The 20,089-nt window shown below is 46.7% G+C and overlaps 1 protein-coding gene across 1 annotated transcript; it reads left to right on the top strand.

The window, feature by feature from the left end:
* Positions 1-1,324: 1,324 nt before the first annotated feature.
* Positions 1,325-15,975, top strand: irf5 (interferon regulatory factor 5). The gene is made up of 9 exons (XM_061714090.1): positions 1,325-1,667; positions 2,896-3,080; positions 5,340-5,526; positions 8,264-8,289; positions 8,380-8,410; positions 9,148-9,540; positions 13,437-13,832; positions 15,462-15,580; positions 15,663-15,975. The coding sequence occupies exons 2-9, from the start codon at positions 2,907-2,909 to the stop codon at positions 15,849-15,851; spliced, it is 1,515 nt and encodes a 504-aa protein (XP_061570074.1). The 5' UTR covers positions 1,325-1,667; positions 2,896-2,906; the 3' UTR covers positions 15,852-15,975.
* The last annotated feature ends 4,114 nt before the right edge of the window (positions 15,976-20,089 follow it).

Below are 20,089 nucleotides of genomic sequence, written 5' to 3'. Positions count from 1 at the left end.
TGATTATTGATTATTATAGTTATAAAATGAACGCTTTTAGTTTCTATGAAGAACCTAAAAACTTTAACTATAGATTGATAAAATTATAGATTAATAAATTGTCTAATGAGGGTGCACGTCGCCGCGTACCCTACGGCGTAGGGTACGGCGTAGGCTCTGTGTCGGTGTAACGCAGTAAGCGGTGGTCAAGAGCAGAGACCATTTATTTAATAAATAGCTTGGAGAACAGATGCTGGATCATCTGTAGTTCGGTAGTAAACAAAGGTCGCACGTCAGAGCAGATTTGTTGTTGTTTTGGCACATAATGTGACGTTCGAAAACGCAAAACTGCTCTCTGTCTCTGTCTACACGCATCTACATAAACAGAGTTTTCAAAAATCTTCACTTTGCCCGGAGTTTTTTTAAACATTCGTTTATTTGCGTTTTCATGTGGATGACAGGTCTAAACATAGGAAAATATCTTCGGTTTAGCAGATACCCGGCTACGTGTGGACGGGGTCTAACTGGATCAGCCGTTCCCCATCCGTGACTGTTTCCTACAGCACTTTCAACCGGCTTTCAACGCGAGCGACAGGAAGAAAATAGGAGCAGGGCATCCGACAAATGTTCAGCTCAAAACGGCGCGTCGCGTCACTGCGGCCAGTTAGAACAGTCCAATAGAAAATAAAGCAATGGAATTGATTTTGTCTCTGACGCTCGCTCGCATCGCATGCATGACACGGTGTAAAGGCTCATTTATGGTTCCGCGTTACACCAACGCAGACCCTACGGCGTACCCGTCGATTTAACGCAGAAGCATAATTCAGGATTAACTCCGCCGGCCGGAGCTTCCGCCATTTTTTCGTAGCGGTGTATCGCGTCATTCAGGCAGCCAATCAGCACAGAGCCTCATTATCATAGCCCCGCCCACTCAGAATCCTGCATAGATAATGAGGTTAGAAACGGTAAAAATAAAGACATGGCCCAGAGGCTGAATTTCTAATTTATATAGAAAAAACGATCAAAAGCTTGTTTTTAAAGACATTCAAGACCTGTTTAAAATAGACATTAATATGCCATAATAGGTATATTTATACAAAGTGAGAAACTCAGATGTTCTATATTGAAAAATTGAATTAAATTAGTTTATATCGACATGATTATTGATTATTATAGTTATAAAATGAACGCTTTTAGTTTCTATGAAGAATTTAAAAACTTTAATCTCACCTGTAGAGAGGCGTCACAGGCTGCAAACATCGCCTTCAAAATAAAAGTGCATTTTTTTAATAAATACAGTTGAAACTAATGTTTAGAGAACTTATTTCAAGTTATCTTTCATTTAAACACAATTCAACCACACTTTGATTCGTTCACTTTAACACAAGTGACTAAAAACAAACAGGAAACTACTTTAAACGGAAACGCCCGAATTCAAATGAACCTAAACCGAAGCTTTTATTTTGTCATCAGCCTCGGCGCCGGCAGGAAGTAGTTTTATTGTGGTGGGACGCTTCACGGCATTTGAACCGACGACTTTCTCCTACCTGCGCACACTTCTCTGCCGCTGCGCTCCGCGCTGCTGTTTGTTTGTTCGTGCGGTTTGTTTGTTTGTTTGAGGAACCGAGCCCCGTCTGACCCAGAACCGGAGCCGGAATCGGAGCCAGAACCGGGACCGAGCGGACCAGGTGAGTTCCTCATCAGGGGGCGAGAGCGCTCCTGCGCAGGCGCAGACCGGCCCGTGCCCCCGCGGAAAAAGGGTCTGTGGAGTAAACTGGTGGATTGGAAGATTTGACCCAAACCTGGGATCGAACCCGGGTTCAGTGGGCAGAATAAAACATCCAACCGAACTAGGGTTGCCACCCGTCCCTTGAAATACGGAATTGTTCCGTAATTGGGAATTAAAAGTTCCGTATTGAACCAATACGGACATATATTATGCTCTTATTTATTGATGTCATAATATACAACATATACAATTTGAATATATTGCAAAACTTCATTCGTAGTAAATTCAACTTAAGGTGAAACAAAAATATATTATTTGCCTCTACATGCAAAGTGAGATATTTCAAGCCTTTATTTGTTATAATTTTGGTGATTATGGCTCACAGTTTATGAAACCCCAAATAAAAAAATATCCAAAAATTTGAATATATTATGAAATCAATAAACAATTCAATCATCAAAATCATGACAAATAAAGGCTTGACATATCTTGCTTTGCCTGTAATGAGACTATGTAATATATTAGTTTCACCTTTTAAGTTGAATTATTGAAATAAACTAACTTTTACACCATTTTCTTCACCTGTATCTATATTATACAACTGGGCTGATGCGGACGTACAAGCATAAGAGGCTAGTTCAGTTGCTAGTATGGTTGGCTGTCTGTACAGTCATGCAAGTTCAATGCTATTAAAGCACTTTAAACTTTAAATCAAAGCGTTTTGTTTTTTCATATAAAATAAGTACATTTCTATGCATTATAGAAGTTTTGGGGATGTCCCTTCTTTTGGCGCCTGCGCTGCTGAAATCGGGGTGTCCCTTATTTCTATTTCTGAAAGCAATGCAACCCTAAACCGAACCGAGCCCCCTGAGTGGACCCGGGTCAGCTGACCTCGGATCAGTTCTACAGGGTTCCTACTTGGTGCTTGAAATCCTTGAAAGTGCTTGAATTTCAATGTTGTATTTTCAAGGCCTGAAAAGTCCTTCAATTTTAGTTTAAGTGCTTGAAATTATTGCAGTTGAATCGAAGTTTTGAAAGTGAAGTTTTTGGGTGATTATTTTTAATATCGACTGCCAGATTAGATGGCAAACCAAGACTTCTTGCAGATAGGTGACACATTTTGAAACATAGAAATTTATGTCAAAAAAGAAAATTACAGGGTGTTCACAGATCTCTCTTTGTCTCAGTGCGAGGGGCCATGAGCGTCCAGCCCCGCAGGATCCGGCTCAAGCCCTGGCTGCTGCTGCAGGTGGACGGCGGCCGCTACCCGGGCCTGCAGTGGCTCGAACCGGAGCACCGGCTCTTCCAGATCCCCTGGAAACACGCCACGCGCCACACGCCCGTCTCTGAGGAGGAGAACACCATCTTCAAGGTACCGGGGGTCACGGTTTGTTACGGGTCGGTACCACGAGACATGAGGCCCACTTCCTCCTTTTCTGGCCTCCCAGTAGAGTTTTTGCTGCCGTGCCGATGATGTCACTTCCTCCATCGCTGGACCGTGGTTCCTCTTTCGTGTCTTTTTTTCCCCCTGACTAACAGTCGACATGAAAATCTGCTGAAAGAACCCGGTCCCAAATCAGTTTCATTGGTTGACCTTTTGACATTTTCCAGATATGAACATAAAAAGATGGTTTTGGTTTCCATGGCAACAAGTTCTCAGGTGGCGTTTATTTTGTAGTTTTATCATGTAAAGTTACGTAAAACATCATTAATGATTCTTATTTTAAAGTCTCGTTGTGCTGTTAGTGCCAGACTCTGGAACTCCCGCCTACACATCCGGATGGCCCAGTCTTTAAATATTTTTAAATCTCAGTTAAAGACCCACCTTTTTTCTCTTGCTTTCAATTAGTGTCTTTTTACATTGTCTTATCCAGATTTTGTCTTTTAGCCCTTTTCTTTTCTTATATCTTTTAAAAAATGTCCCTTTTTATGTCTTCGCTTTTAGCATTTAAGCACTTTCTGTGAATGACTTTGGTTGCGGCTCAGCCGTTTGTATATGTGCTATACAAATAAGATTTGACTTTGACTTAGTGGTACCAACGGGTCCCTGAGACCGGTTCTGGGCGGAGATTTTACTGGACCTGCACAGGTCCAAGACCCCTGGTCTCCAGAACCAAACCGAGCCTCCTTACATGGTCCACAGCAGATCCAGTCTTCTTCGGTTTTTGCGTCTGTGGACGTAGAGGTGATGTGAGGTCCAAAAGTTCTCGGTTCTGTCTCATCTGTCCAAAGGACGTCATCCCAGAAGACTTTTGGGTTTGTCAATAGGGTTTTTTCTGATGTTCGTCCAATGATGGAGTCCTGCTCGGTGGTCCACCTTGGTTCCAACTAGTGATGCACCGAATGTTCGGTAACCGAAATTGTTCGGCCGAAAACAGCAAAAAAAACACTTTCGGTGTTCGGTGGAATAAATGGGAAAAAAAAGAACAGTTAATAACGGCGTGTGATGACGCAATCAAACAGCGAACAGCGTGGAGTGAGGGGGCGAGCGGTGTTAAACGCAGCAAACATGTCAGCATGTCAGATCATTACTTGGATGTGGGAAAAAGCAGAGGACACAAGAAATGATCCAGGCTGAGTTGGATTTGGGAAACCGCTTGGTGATGGAGACGGTTACGGGACGCACAGCAGAGAAAAGGGCCCGAACTACCGATGCGGTGGATAACCCTCATTGTCTGATATGTTTGACGAGATCCTCCAAGAAAATAACCCAGATTTTTACAATTATTATACAAGGCTTGCGGAGATCAGCCCCACCACGACCCGATTAATTGGATTTGAACGGGAGAAAATGAAAAAGGATTATGAGAAAAAATACAATAAGTACAGTAAGACAAATTGTGACTGGCGGGTATTTCACTGCACATTTATTTGATTTATGCAATGGTGAAAAAATTGGCAAAATAAATGAAAATTCGGTATTCGGCCAAGTGTTTATTATTATTAGTTTCGGTTTTGGCCACAATTTTTCATTTTGGTGCATCACTGGTTCCAACGGTGGAGTCCTCCACGGTGGTCCACCTTGGTCCCAACGGTGATGGATAATCTGAATGATGGACCTGGACCCTGAAGCTCCCCTTGAACCTCTTTGGAAGTTGATTTGGACTCTCTGGTTTCCATTCCGTCCATCTCCAGTCCTGTGCAGCCTAAACTTCTGTTGTCAGGGCAACATCCAGTTGCTTGGAGCCGGTCTTCTAGTCTCCATCATGATGGTCTAGAGGTTTCTAGTCTCCTCTGGTCCAGGTCCAGTGGTGGACACCATGGTACCAACCAGCAAAGGGACACTTTGAACCCTTTAAACACCAGAGATGATCATGACGGGACACTTTAGTCCAACAAGTCGCCATGGAAACAATGTCCTTTGTAGAGGAACCCGCTGATGTGTCCAGGACTTGTTGCTGCAGTAAGTGCTTCTTGGTTTTAGTTCCTGGACTACGTGCAGAGACGCTTCCTGTCTGGACGCGAGGGACATTTGTGAAAGTAGAAGCAAAGTTCTCGTCTCGGTGTCGGCAGGAAAACACTCGGGCCCGTTTCCTCAATCCTCTGCTTTCGGTGCCGTTGACCGCTGAGCGCTCCCACGGCGGCGCCGCCGCAGGTCTCCGGGTCATTCCCCCTGTCCCCTGTCTCGCAGGCCTGGGCCGTGGAGACGGGGAAGTACCAGGAGGGCGTGGACGAACCTGACCCGGCCAAGTGGAAGGCCAACCTCCGCTGCGCGCTCAACAAGAGCCGCGAGTTCCAGCTGAAATATGACGGCACCAAGGAGACGCCGGTGCAGCCGTACAAGATATACGAGGTGTGCGAGCATCCTGGGACAGCAGGTGAGGCTGGGGCGGGCACCTGAGTCCACTGGGTCTTTGTTGTCAAAAGCTGCCGAATTGAAAAACATCCTTCAAGCCCTTTTTACTCGCACACAGTTCGACACAAAACACACATACGGGATCCTGAAGGTGTTCCTCAGGGATCCATCCTGGGACCACAGGTGAGGAGTGGGGGCAATGGAGCCCACCAGGTTTTTGTTGTTAATAGCTGCAGAGTGGAAAAATATCATCCAAGCCTTTTCAATCGCACACAGTTCAACACAAAACACTCAGGGTTCCTCAGGGATCCATCCTGGGACCACAGGTCCCAAGTTGAAATGGGAGAAAGAACTCAAAGTACAAATTTCGGAGGAAGATTGGAAATGTCAGAAAATAACCGTATTTTGGGAAATGGCGTCCAAGGAGATACAGCAAATACTAGGCTATATTGCTCCTAAGAATTGTAAATTCTCTGAAAAAGGTGTTAAGGCTAATGACAGAAATTTGATCAAAATATTGTTGGTAGCATGCAAGAAAGCTATTACCAGGAACTAGTTAAAGGAAACCAACAAAAGATCAATGGTTAACGATTGTGGAAGACGTTTTTCTTTTGGAAAAACTGACTCACAAGTGGGGAAAATTGACTCAAAAAGACTCAAAGACGACACTCACTACGTGCACATGCAGCGATTCAAGCTGGTTGGAGATCATTTGCACACATCGTACTGACTTTTAAACTGCATGTGAACACCTTAAATCAGTCAAGTAATCTGATCAGACTGGATTCATCAACCCGCTTGCAGCACCTAGATAAGCCAGTCGCAACCGCCTTGTTAATGCCATGTGTACGGGAACATGGATATTACAGTCTGCGCATGCTCGAGAATTTCCCCCGGGTGGGGTTTTCCCCCGGGGGAGGGGATTCACCAGGAAGTGAAAGGAGACGACGCAACGCTGCTCAGTAGTAGCTCCCTGGGGTGTCGTGTGACTGCTTCAGGGGTGTCGTCAAAATATTTCCTATTCTGACATTTCATATATAAATACTGTATTTTCGCGACCATACGGGCGCCGTGTGGAAAGGCATAGCCTCAGTCTTGTGTCATATTTCTGTATTTAAAACACACACGGCGCACCGACCGAAACTGCACACACACACACACACACACACACACACACACACACGCACAGGAGTGTGCGTATTTAAAAATACAGCGGGAGCAAAACTTTGTTTGATTGTAGGCTACTTTATTTCAGTTTTTACATTAATCAAACCCATTAAGTCTCATCCTCTGTTTCTGCATTAAAGAGCTCCGCTAAATCAGCTGTGCCAGTCCGAATTCCTCGCTGTCAGAGTCACGTTCCGTGCCGTGCGGCGCCTCGGAAATGCACGCTTTTGCAAAAGCTCGCAAAATAATCCCAGCAGACACGTTAGCCCACGCATCAACAATCAATCTGCAAACTGTGGCATAAAAAAAACAAAATACGCCGTACCCTACGCCGTAGGCTGCGTCGATTTAACGCGGACCTAAACTCCGGAGCCGGCAGACAAAAATCTCTAAATTTCGGAGCAAATTTCTTAACAGGCGTAGCTACAACTGTTAGATTTCATCTATTAAACCAACATCTTCCTAAATGATTTATTTCAGCCGGCGTGATTCTCAACAGAGCAGCGTCCCAGAGAGAGTTTCTCTCCCGGGGCTGACGCAGCAGCTTGACCCGGCGGACACTACTCTTCTCGGGCTGTGAGCTGAGGCTGCTCCCCGGGGGCGGCGGCTCTTCTCATCTCCGAAAACATCGGGTCAAATTTCTAAACAGGCGTTATTTGGATAAACTGAGCCCCGGTTGCGGATCTTAAGGTTACCTTTATACCTGGAAAAAATATTAAAACTTAATAAAGTGCCATATTAACAGCGCTACAGCTGAAATTAAAACAGCTTTTGGCTCTCAGCTTCCTGATCAGGTTAGGGATGAAAACGAGGGGGAGTAGGAGAAATGGGACAGGCACCTGGGCCAAGTGCCCTAGATCTCAAGTGCCCTAAAATCTCACCCTTCTTTTTTAGGGGTTAGGGAAGAAAAGAAGTGCGAGTGGAGAAAAGAAGGGCGAGTGAAGGAGAATTGGGATTGGCCCTTAGAATGCACTTTTTCATTTCCTTGTTGTTAAGCGGAGGTCAACCGGAAGTGGCTCTTTGTTGAAATGGTTACCATGGTTACCTCGGGTACAGCGCCACCTAGCGTCACGGAGTCAGCCATGCTCTGGTTACAGTGGTTTATTCAATCTGATTCAGTCTGATCTCAGAACAGCATGTGTAATCAGACAAGTTGATCCAATCTTCTGCATGTCATTATCTGATCAGATCTCCAACCACCTTGAATCGCTGCATGTGCACGTACTGACTGAACCGGAGAGATATTCATAGATACACTAATCTGAAAGGCTGTGAAAATACGAAGGGAATTCCCCAGCAGTTCTATGTTCATTTTTAGTTTTATTTCCTACTTTTGTGGTTTGTAAATTTAGTTAATAAAGATTTAAGTTAAAAAACAAAACAAAACTCACAAACTGAACAAATGGGAACCTGAAGGTGTTCCTCCTGGGGATCCATCCTGGGGTTCCTCAGGGATCAATCCTGGGGTTCCTTAGGGATCTATCCTGGGACCCCTGCTGTTTATTTTAAACGGCGGGCCTCAGTAGGAGGAAGCTGGTGGGGGGGTAGCCTCTGTTTATGGGATGTTCTGACTCTCCTGCTCTCTGTTTCAGACGGCGCCGAGGATGACGAGGAGGAGGTGAGGAAGAACGTTGGTTGAAACAAAAGCAGCTTGTTAACTTTTTTTTTTAAATCACCTGACTGACTAAAATGATGTTGATCCTTGCAGATGCCCAACCTGATGGACCACCTCACCATCAGTAAGTGGACGCTTTCATTGGCCACGGTTACATGTTTTCTAATTCAGAATTCATTATTCCGAATTAAATAATTCCGAATTAAACTATTTTCCTTCGAGTTTACATGGAAATAGTTATTCCGAATTAAGGTTTACATGGAAAACACGTTTGATCGGCTTTATCCAATTCCTCTTAAGGTCTGGGGGTTGGGAAGGTTCTGATTGGATAGGGGGGCGGACCGGAAGTTACGTCTACTGGAAGAAAAACAAACTTAGCCGCTATAACTTTGAAAAGCTCACAATTTTTATGTTTCCTGTTTCCATCTGTTCTTTTAATTATTTCCAGGTCCTCCAAGCTATTTATTAAATGAATCGTCTCTGCTCTTGACCAGCGTTTACTGCGTGCTTTGTTTAGAAAACAAGCCCAGCGGAATATAAGGTCATGGAGACAGACGGGCGAGGGAATGAGCAGCGCAGAAAGACCGGAATTAATTTAAAGAGCAATGAGTGTAAACATGATCGCGGAATTATTCTATTCGGATTTAAAATCGGAATAAACCAGCCACTTACTTCGAAATTAAGTTTAATTCGGAATGGCCATTTTCATTAGGAATTAGGTGTTTACATGGTCATTTTTACTCATTTTAAATCAGATTTAATTTTAATTCTGAATTAAAGAGGAATTAAACTTCCCATGTAAACGCACTCAATCAGTTTCCATGGAAACTGACGCAGGCTGATGATGTCATGTCTTGCCAGACCCCCGGATCAGGGAGCCGGCCGCCTTCAGCCCCTTCGGGTTACCCGGCAACGGGATGTTCGGATCCTCTCCGGTGATCCCGGTACCCTGGCTCTCCAACGGTACCCTGGTATCGGACGTCCCCATGACCTCCGACCTCGCCGTGACCTCCGGCCTCGCCATGGCCCCGGACCACCAGGCTCGGGGTCCGATGGTGGATCCGGGTAGATTCGCCCAACCGGCCAAACTCCCCGAGACCCTCCAGGACCTGAACCCGCTCCCTTCCTCGGCGGCCTCCTCTTCCCACCCGGGTCTGGACCCGATGGAGACCAGCTCCATGGGCGCCGCCCAGAACCAGACCGACCCCCAGAACAACCAACCCTGCAAGTACGACCTGCTGAGCAGCATCCCATGTGAGTCCGACCCCCCTCTCCTCTCCTGAGGTTCCAGTAGTAGTCCATGGGCCAGACCAGATATCAGTACCACTCAAGGTGACAAAACTTGCTTGGTCAAAGACACAGACAATCTTTGTCGGGCCTAAGCACCGCATGATGCTTAGTGACTGGTTAAGCACCTCATTGGCAGTAGACATTTGTGTCGCTGGAGCATTGATGGTAGGCAGATAGATTACATTGTCAGGGATGACAATCATATCACCGCCAGTCAGGATGTTGAAGCCTGGTCTAGTTAATAATGCTCTTCTAGTTTAAGGCTCACAATAACCTGTAACAATGATATATTATGGGGTCTATTATACATTTCCTGAATCATTATGGTCCTGTGAGTATTCCAGTTTTTGTATTTTGTGTGTCTGTTGTTCCTAGATGACACAGGGCTAAAAGATAATATATCATTTTGCCGAAAATTGTGTAAAAATGTGTGTTGTTTATAGTTTAAAGAGCTGCAGTGACCTCTATGTTGGTCAGAAAGATTCACATCTTAGCTTGAATGAATGCTTAAAAGGTCACCTTTAAAATGATACCAAAGACAATATTGTGAAACATTGACAGATATCCTGTACATGAGTCTAAACCAGGATATGCACCGGCATCTAAAGTGTAATTTTCTGAAGGGGGTTTTAACTTCATGAGCTGATAACTATGATCCAGCTGCCACTCAGGACGGGTTATCATACCAAAATATCATCTATAGACATGGATCTTTTCAAAAATCATAAGTAGGTTTTGTCACCTTGAGTGGTAACTGACCAGTGAAATTTTGGGCTCTGGCCCCTGGACTATAGTAGACCAGCACAGAACCGGTCCAGGAGGATCCAAACGGACCCGTGTGTGGGTTAATCCAGTCTGGATCTTACTGGTACCAGTTGTTCAGGGAACAGCATCAGCGTGTTTTTGAGGTGAATCAGACGATCATATGATGTTGAAGTTAAATGACTAAAACCTGATTTAGCCCCGAGGGAAGTTGTGTAACTGCAGTAAAAACAGCCACGAGATTCGCTGACGTTACCTCTGAAGGTCATGGAGGCCCGGCTGACGCTCGGCTCCGCCCCCTTTCAAGAAGAAGAAGCCGTAAGGTTGGAGTTTAAATAAGCGGCTTCAGACTCGGAACGCTCTTAGTAGGGAAGAATTAGTGAACTGAACAAGAGAACAGCTTTGAAACCAAACGTGGTGCAGCATTGGTGCTACTGGTGCAACGTCGGTGCTACTGGTGCAACGTCGGTGCTACTGGTGCAACATTGTGCTACTGGTGCAACATTGGTGCTACTGGTGCAACGTCGGTGCTACTGGTGCAACGTCGGTGCTACTGGTGCAACGTCGGTGCTACTGGTGCAGCGTCGGTGCTACTGGTGCAACGTCGGTGCTACTGGTGCAACGTCGGTGCTACTGGTGCAGCGTCGGTGCTACTGGTGCAGCGTCGGTGCTACTGGTGCAGCGTCGGTGCTACTGGTGCAGCGTCGGTGCTACTGGTGCAGCGTCGGTGCTACTGGTGCAGCGTCGGTGCTACTGGTGCAGCGTCGGTGCTACTGGTGCAGCGTCGGTGCTACTGGTGCAGCGTCGGTGCTACTGGTGCAGCGTCGGTGCTACTGGTGCAACGTCGGTGCTACTGGTGCAGCGTCGGTGCTACTGGTGCAGCGTCGGTGCTACTGGTGCAGCGTCGGTGCTACTGGTGCAGCGTCGGTGCTACTGGTGCAGCGTCGGTGCTACTGGTGCAACGTCGGTGCTACTGGTGCAACGTCGGTGCTACTGGTGCAACGTCGGTGCTACTGGTGCAACGTCGTGCTACTGGTGCAACGTCGTGCTACTGGTGCAACGTCGTGCTACTGGTGCAACATTGTGCTACTGGTGCAACATTGGTGCTACTGGTGCAGCATTGTGCTACTGGTGCAACATTGGTGCTACTGGTGCAGCGTTGGTGCTAATGGTGCATCAGTGGTGCTACTGGTGCAGCGTTGGTGCTAATGGTGCATCAGTGGTGCTACTGGTGCAACATTGGTGCAACGTCGGTGCTACTGGTGCAGCGTTGGTGCTAATGGTGCAGCGTTGGTGCTAATGGTGCAGCGTTGGTGCTAATGGTGCAGCGTTGGTGCTAATGGTGCAGCGTTGGTGCTAATGGTGCAGCGTTGGTGCTAATGGTGCAGCGTTGGTGCTAATGGTGCAGCGTTGGTGCTAATGGTGCAGCGTCGGTGCTAATGGTGCAGCGTCGGTGCTACTGGTGCAGCGTTGGTGCTACTGGTGCAACATTGGTGCAGCGTCGGTGCTACTGGTGCAGCGTCGGTGCTACTGGTGCAGCGTCGGTGCTACTGGTGCAGCGTTGGTGCTACTGGTGCAGCATTGGTGCTAATGGTGCATCAGTGGTGCTACTGGTGCAGCGTTGGTGCTACTGGTGCAGCATTGGTGCTACTGGTGCAGCGTTGGTGCTAATGGTGCATCAGTGGTGCTACTGGTGCAGCGTTGGTGCTACTGGTGCATCAGTGGTGCTACTGGTGCAACATTGGTGCAACGTTGGTGCTACTGGTGCAACGTTGGTGCTAATGGTGCAGCGTTGGTGCTACTGGTGCAACATTGGTGCAGCGTCGGTGCTACTGGTGCAGCGTCGGTGCTACTGGTGCAGCGTCGGTGCTACTGGTGCAGCGTCGGTGCTACTGGTGCAACATTGTGCTACTGGTGCAACATTGGTGCAACATTGGTGCTACTGGTGCAACATTGTGCTACTGGTGCAACATTGTGCTACTGGTGCAACATTGTGCTACTGGTGCAACATTGTGCTACTGGTGCAACATTGTGCTACTGGTGCAACATTGGTGCTACTGGTGCAGCGTTGGTGCTAATGGTGCATCAGTGGTGCTACTGGTGCTACTGGTGCAACATTGTGCTACTGGTGCAACATTGTGCTACTGGTGCAACATTGTGCTACTGGTGCAACATTGTGCTACTGGTGCAACATTGGTGCTACTGGTGCAGCGTTGGTGCTAATGGTGCATCAGTGGTGCTACTGGTGCAGCGTTGGTGCTAATGGTGCAGCGTTGGTGCTAATGGTGCATCAGTGGTGCTACTGGTGCAACATTGGTGCAGCGTCGGTGCTACTGGTGCAGCGTCGGTGCTACTGGTGCAGCGTCGGTGCTACTGGTGCAGCGTTGGTGCTACTGGTGCAGCATTGGTGCTACTGGTGCAGCGTTGGTGCTAATGGTGCATCAGTGGTGCTACTGGTGCAGCGTTGGTGCTACTGGTGCATCAGTGGTGCTACTGGTGCAACATTGGTGCAACGTTGGTGCTACTGGTGCAACGTTGGTGCTAATGGTGCAGCGTTGGTGCTACTGGTGCAGCGTTGGAGCTACTGGTGCAGCATTGGTGCAGCGTCGGTGCTACTGGTGCAGCGTCGGTGCTACTGGTGCAGCGTCGGTGCTACTGGTGCATCAGTGGTGCTACTGGTGCAACATTGGTGCAGCGTTGGTGCTAATGGTGCATCAGTGGTGCTACTGGTGCAACATTGGTGCAGCGTTGGTGCTACCGGTGCAGCGTTGGTGCTACCGGTGCAGCGTTGGTGCTACCGGTGCAGCGTTGGTGCTACCGGTGCAGCGTTGGTGCTACCGGTGCAGCGTTGGTGCTACCGGTGCAGCGTTGGTGCAGCATTGGTGCTATTGGTGCAGCATTGGTGCTACTGGTGCAACATTGGTGCTACTGGTGCAACATTGGTGCTACTGGTGCAACATTGGTGCTACTGGTGCAACATTGGTGCTACTGGTGCAACATTGGTGCTACTGGTGCAACATTGGTGCAGCATTGGTGCAACATCTTTCCAGAACCGCGTCTCCCCCCCCGTTTAATGGAGGTCTCTGTTTCTGGTCCAGTAACAGATCTGGAGCTGAGGTTCCAGTACCGGGGCAGGTCCATGGGCTCCCTGACCGTCTCCAACCCCCAGGGCTGCCGGCTCTACTATGGCCACCTGGAGCCCACCCCGGACCAGGTGGACCTGTTCGGGCCCGTATCCCTGCAGCAGGTCCGGTTCCCCGGCACGGCCGAGGTCCAGAACCAGAAGCAGCGGCTCTACACGGAGGCCCTGCTGGACGTGATGGACCGGGGCCTGATCCTGGAGATCGTGGAGCAGGACATCTACGCCGTCCGCCTCTGCCAGTGCAAGGTGTTCTGGTCCGGGCCGGGCCTGCCGGACCGGGGCCACGGCCCCCCCAACCCCATGGAGCGGGAGCGCAAGATCCGGGTCTTCAGCCTCAACGACTTCCTGCAAGGTGGGTTTCCTGGGGGTCTGTTGGGGTTCCCACTAGGGCTGAACGATTAATTGCATTTGCGATAATATCGCGATGTGATAAAACGAGATTTTCTAACTGCAAAGGCTGCGATTTGACCAGTCACGTGATCTGGTCACGTAATGAGTGAGTGAGCAGAGCGGAAAGAGCAGAGCCGGCAGGGAAAAAAAGTCAACAGTGTTAAAGTAACCTAAAGGACTGTCACAGAAAATTAGAATATTGTGATTTTCTGTAATGCAATTACAAAAATGTCATACATTCTGGATTCATTACAAATCAACTGAAATATTGCAAGTCTTTTATTATTTTAATATTGCTGATCATGGTTTACAGGTAAAGAAAACTAAAATATCCTATCTCAAAAAATTTGAATATTCTGGGAATCTTAATCTTAAACTGTAAGCCATAATCAGCAATATTAAAATAATAAAAGGTTTGCAGTATTTCAGTTGATTTGTAATGAATCCAGAATGTATGACATTTTTGTTTTTTTAATTGCAGAAAATAAATAACTTTATCACAATATTCTAATTTTCTGAGACAGTCCTGCATGTTAAAGACTGCGAGTTGTTCATTGCTGGTTCGTTTTGTTAACTCTGAGCTTTGTTGGTTAGTTTGCTGGGGTTTATTTTCTCCCTGGGATTTTTGATTTATTTGTGTTAATAAGTTCTGAAGTTTTTTTTGTTCCCTATGGGAGTTTTTTTGTATTTTTCTTTTAAACTATGCCTCGTTTTGGCTAAAGTTTAACCCGGTTTGGTGCGATTGGGTTCAGAGAGAACGACCCATAACACTCGTTTATAGACGTGTTAAAGAGGTAAAGCCACAGATTTGTTTTCTTTATTGTTGTAATCTGTGCTTTAAACAAATCTGACAGTTTATTATAAAACAGACTGATTTACCATATTGGCCCGAATATAAGACGACCCTGATCGTAAGACGACCCCCTCTTTTTCAAGACTCAAGTTTGAAAAAAGACTTTTTAAACACCAAATTAAATTTTTATACAGAAAATGATTACAGTACATCTGAAACAAATATATAAGAGAGAAAAAGCATGTTATTTTGCCTCATTCAAGTCATCATTTTGAAGTTTGCATCATAACTTATCCTCAGCTGCCGGTTAACCTGCCAATCTTCCACCCACTTTTCTCCAGATCGTCGCTACGTTTCTCCATTCTCTTTTCTCATTTTCTTCTCTTTCCTTTCTTACCACTATTTTGAATTTTTCTTCTTCGTGCTACTACTATTTTTATTTTTAGTGACAGGCGTTCGCTTTGACCTGAGGAGTTAAGTTCGGCATTGGCTTTAAAGATATCTGGCGCCATCTAGCATTGTGAACGGGTATAATGTCTAGATCCCGAATGTAAGACGACCCCCACTGTTTCAGTCTTATTTCAATGCAAAAAACACTGTTATATTCGGGCCAATACGGTACTGCTTGTGTAGTTGAAAAATACATGAGAACAGGACCTTGAAAAAATAATCGCATATTAAATCGCAATCGCAATATTGAGGAAAAAAATCGCAATTAGATTATTTTCAAAAATCATTCAGCCCTAGTTCCCACCGGTACTGGTCCCGGTCCGTTTACCACCGCTCCTCTGCTTCCAGGCCTGATCCTGTTCCAGAAGGGCGAGGCCCCGAACCCGCCCCCCTTCGAGGTTTACTTCTGCTTCGGGGAGGACTGGCCCGACAAGAAACCTAAAGAGAAGAAGCTCATCATGGTCCAGGTCGGCCCGCCGTGAACAGAGGTTCTGGTCATGGTTCTGGCCCCGGCCCCGGGTTCTAACGTCTCCTCTGGTCCGGTTCTAGGTGGTTCCGGTCGTGGCCCGGATCCTGACGGAGATGTTCTCCGGGGAGCTGAGCTGGTCCACCGACAGCATCCGGCTGCAGATCTCCAACCCGGACGTCAAGGACCGGACGGTGGAGCAGTTCAAGGAGCTGCAGCGGCTCCTGCAGAGCCAGCAGATCCAGGGGCCCTGGAACCCCAACGGGCCCTGAACCCCCCCGATCCAGGGGCCCTGGAACCCCAACGGGCCCTGAACCCCCCGATCCAGGGGCCCTGGAACCCCAACGGGCCCTGAACCCCCCGATCCAGGGGCCCTGGAACCCCAACGGGCCCTGAACCCCCCCGATCCAGGGGCCCTGAACCCCCCGATCCAGGGGCCCTGGGTCCGTGTACTTCACGGCCATCCGTTTTTTCTTTAATAAAAAATAATAATCCGTTTCCCATCTTTTGTTTTGATAATAAAAAACGGAAAACGGTTCATTATCCATTATCCGATTTCATTAATGTTTGAAAATCGAAATTGGGAATTAAAACAGCGAGTGGGGTCCGTGTATCTTTTGGTCATTGGATTTTTCCATCATGAGTGGGAATCAAAAAACAAAAAACGATTGGTTTATTTGATTTTCCTTTTAAAACAAAAAACAAATATTGAATTACACAGCATTTTTTCTTTTTCTGTGTTAATATAATTTAACAAAGATTCAAAATAGGCCTACGCTTTTATTTTCGTTTTCTATTTCATATAAGAAAAATGAAGTCAACAGGAACGAAAAAACGAACCAAAAACAACCGTTTATTCATATTCGTGCACCGGAAGCTGGCATTTACAACCGAGTGAACTTAGTTCTGGATATTTGACAGGCATTCCTGTGACAATTCTCTCCAGGGGAAGTTTGATTTTAATATTTAATTGGTCGGGTTTACGTGACTCGGAAATGGCTCTGTATGCGGCAGTTCGGGTAACCATGGTTACCATGGCGGCGCTGGAACAACAGATCGAGGATTATTTTTTAAAGATTGATTAAGGACTTGTTCCACAGCGGTTTGACGCACAAACACATTTCCTGCACGTTGCAGCAGATGTGTCTCCTGCAATGCTCAGAAATGAGCGTCAGAAGATTCTGTGCTCGGCATGATCTGAGGAGAAAAAGACGCAGAGCTGGAGAGCGCTTTGATTCATCATGGCCGAATGACCGGCTATCTGTGTCACTGGGGGTGCATGCTGGAGAAGGTCGGGTTGGAAGAATTAATTTAGTCCCACGCGTGAGGAATCCACGTGATTATCATTATATGTATAAATTGCACTGCAGCACAAACTTTACCTGACGCCGGAATTCATGGTATGGCTGATGGAGCTCTCTCAGGTTCTTCCAACCCGACCTTCTCCAGCATGCACCCCCAGTGAACACAGATAGCCGGTATTGCGGCTTTCCTGTACTTTTAAGAGCCGCTTGAGAGTTTATTGTTAGGTCCTGTATATTTGCATGACGCGCTGCTGACAGAGAAGTAGGCTACGCTGAGTCCGAGAGAAGTTTTATGGCGTTTAATGACAAAACTCAGCCACAACGGCCTTCCGACATGCTTAATGGGTTTTAAACGTGTACACTGCAAACCTGATCGGGGTGATCAGTGATCAGTACAAAGCGGTCAACAAAAATTAGGCTACGGCTCCCTAACAGCCTGTCCTAACTGCACGCGAGCGTCCGACTGTCGCGCCGCAATGCGTGGCATCGGACCCGCTCTGAACGCGTTATCGGCCCCACGTTCTACCACGTTCTTTTGATTGACAGCTGAGACTCGCCTTTTAGAAGGCTGATTTATGGTTCCGCGTTACACCAACGCAGACCTTACAGCGTAGGGTACGCGGCGCGGTCACCGAACGGTGCGCGTCGCTGTAGGCTACGCCGTCGATTTTACGCGGAACCATAAATCAGCCTTTATTCACCCGCCCGTGCGCTCCTGAAAGAAACTCCTAACATTAGCAGACTCCTAAAAGAGTAAAGGGACAAGTAAAAGATGGGTGATTACTTGTAATCTCCCTACGTTTGTACTTTCTAAACAGAAAACAAGCTTATTATTCGGTGGAATAAGTGGGGAAAAAACCGAACAATTAATAACGGCGTGTGATTACGCAATCAAACAGCGAACAGCTGGAGTGACCGGCGTGCGGTGCAAACATGTCAGCATGTCAGATCATTACTGGGATGTGGGGAAAAAGCAGAGGACACGATCAATCCGGCAGGATCCGGGACAAATTAAGCTCTAATAAGATTAAGATAAGATTCTTATTATATCTTATTATCTTATCAGAACCTTCCAGCCTGGCGATCTCCCTCCAGCAGCTGCCACTTTATTGAAGTTCTTGTATTGAAATGACTGTTTCCTACAGCGCTTTACACTTTTTTTTCAACTTTCAACCGGCTTTCAACGCGAGCGACGGGAAGAAAATAGAAGCAGGGCGTGCGACAAAAGTCCAGCTAAAACGACGCTGCATCGCTCGCAACCAGTGTAGACAGTGCAAATAAAAAATAAAGCAATGGAACTGTTTTTGACGCTGACTCTCGCTCGCGTCGCATGCAGTGTGTATATTTGCAATATACTGTGGACATCTGAATAAAAACCTCATAAATAGATTGAATCAAAGCGCTCTCCAGCTCTGCGTAGCCTTTTTCTCCTCAGATCATGCCGAGCACAGAATCTTCTGACGCTCATTTCTGAGCATTGCAGGAGACACATCTGCTGCAACGTGCAGGAAATGTGTTTGTGCGTCAAACCGCTGTGGAACAAGTCCTTAATCAATCTTTAAAAAATAATCCTTAATCTGTTGTTTCAGCGCCGCTATGGTTGCCATGGTTACCCGAACTGCAGCATACAGAGCCATTTCCGAGTAAACCCGACCAATAAAATATTAAAATCAAACTTCCCCTGGAGAGAATTGTCACAGGAATGCCTGTTAAATATCCAGAACTAAGTTCACTCGGTTGTAAATGCCAGCTTCCGGTGCACGAATATGAATAAACGGTTGTTTTTGGTTCGTTTTTTCGTTCCTTTTGACTATTGATTTCATTTTTCTTATATGAAATAGAAAACGAAAATAAAAGCGTATTTTGAATCTTTGTTAAATCATATTAACACAGAAAAAGAAAAAATGCAGTGTAATTCAATATTTGTTTTTTGTTTTAAAAGGAAAATCAAATAAACCAATCGTTTTTTGTTTTTTGATTCCCACTCATGATGGAAAAATCCAATGACCAAAAGATACACGGACCGAGTGGAAAACTCTTTTCTCTATTTCCTATTCGTTTCCAACGTGCAATCCCCCCATTTGTCCAATCCTTGTTTTCAGTATCCTTGGAAACGAATAGGAAATAGAGAAAAGAGTTTTCCACTCGCTGTTTTAATTCACAATTTCGATTTTCAAACGCAATGAAATCGGATAATGGATAACGATCCGTTTTACGTTATCAAAACAAAAGATGGGGAACGGATTATTTTGGATTCTCTCTATTTTTATTTTGTAATTTCAAAATAAAAGACGGATGGCACGGACCGCCCTGAATCACCAGCCCCCCCAAAGATTCCAGGTTGAAACTCGTCTTCCCTCCGCGTCGGAACCAGGACCGACGAGACAACGGGCCCAGACGTCCCCGTTAAACTCTTAACTGTGAAGTTTTGGAACCGGAACCAGCAGCCTTCCTTCACGGTTGCCGCTGCTAACCGAATCTTCCATGTTACGTTGATGTTGTGCCTCTTTGGCAGTGGGTGATGGTGAGATCCGGGACGCCAGGACTCGGGTTCCGGGTCGCTCCTCCTCCTCCTCCTCTTCCTCGTCTCCCGTTCGGATCAGCTGCTCCCTGGCGGCGACGGCTCTCCCGTTGCCACGGTTACCCGTGACTCTCGACTAAAGTGTGAAATAAGAGCAGCCCGGAAACCCGGCGGGCCTGGAGCAACGACACGGACGTCACTGTTGAACTGGTTTATTTCAGTGAATTTTGAGTGTTCAGAGTTCAATAAACACCGCAGCAGTATTCTCTCTCTCTCTCCTACGCCAGCCGTTCGCCTCTTTATTCACATGATGCTCCTGCCTGAACATGACCGACCCGTTACCATGGTATCAACAACAGCCCCGGAGGAAACCTCCACTTTTTACATGAATTAACCAGTTAGTGCCCTTCAAACTCCGGTTTGTCCGGTTTTAGGGGTCGGAGCTGGTTCTGGACTCCTGGAACCGGAACCAGGCTCTTAAGTGCCGACAGCTGCTGGTCTCTTTCCCTCTTGGCATTGTGTTTATCCAGCCTGCAGGTGATCGATTGTCAGCAGCTGATTCCTGATTCCTTCAGACTACAGGATCTAAGACCCACCTGATCAGATTATATTGGAGAATAATCCAGATTATTGATCCGAAAAACATGTTTTAATTACCGTTTTATTAGAGGAGAAAACCATGACG

Source organism: Cololabis saira, chromosome 23, assembly GCF_033807715.1.
Source record: "Cololabis saira isolate AMF1-May2022 chromosome 23, fColSai1.1, whole genome shotgun sequence".
Classification (NCBI taxonomy): Eukaryota; Metazoa; Chordata; class Actinopteri; order Beloniformes; family Belonidae; genus Cololabis; species Cololabis saira.
This window is presented reverse-complemented; position numbering and strand designations above follow the sequence as displayed.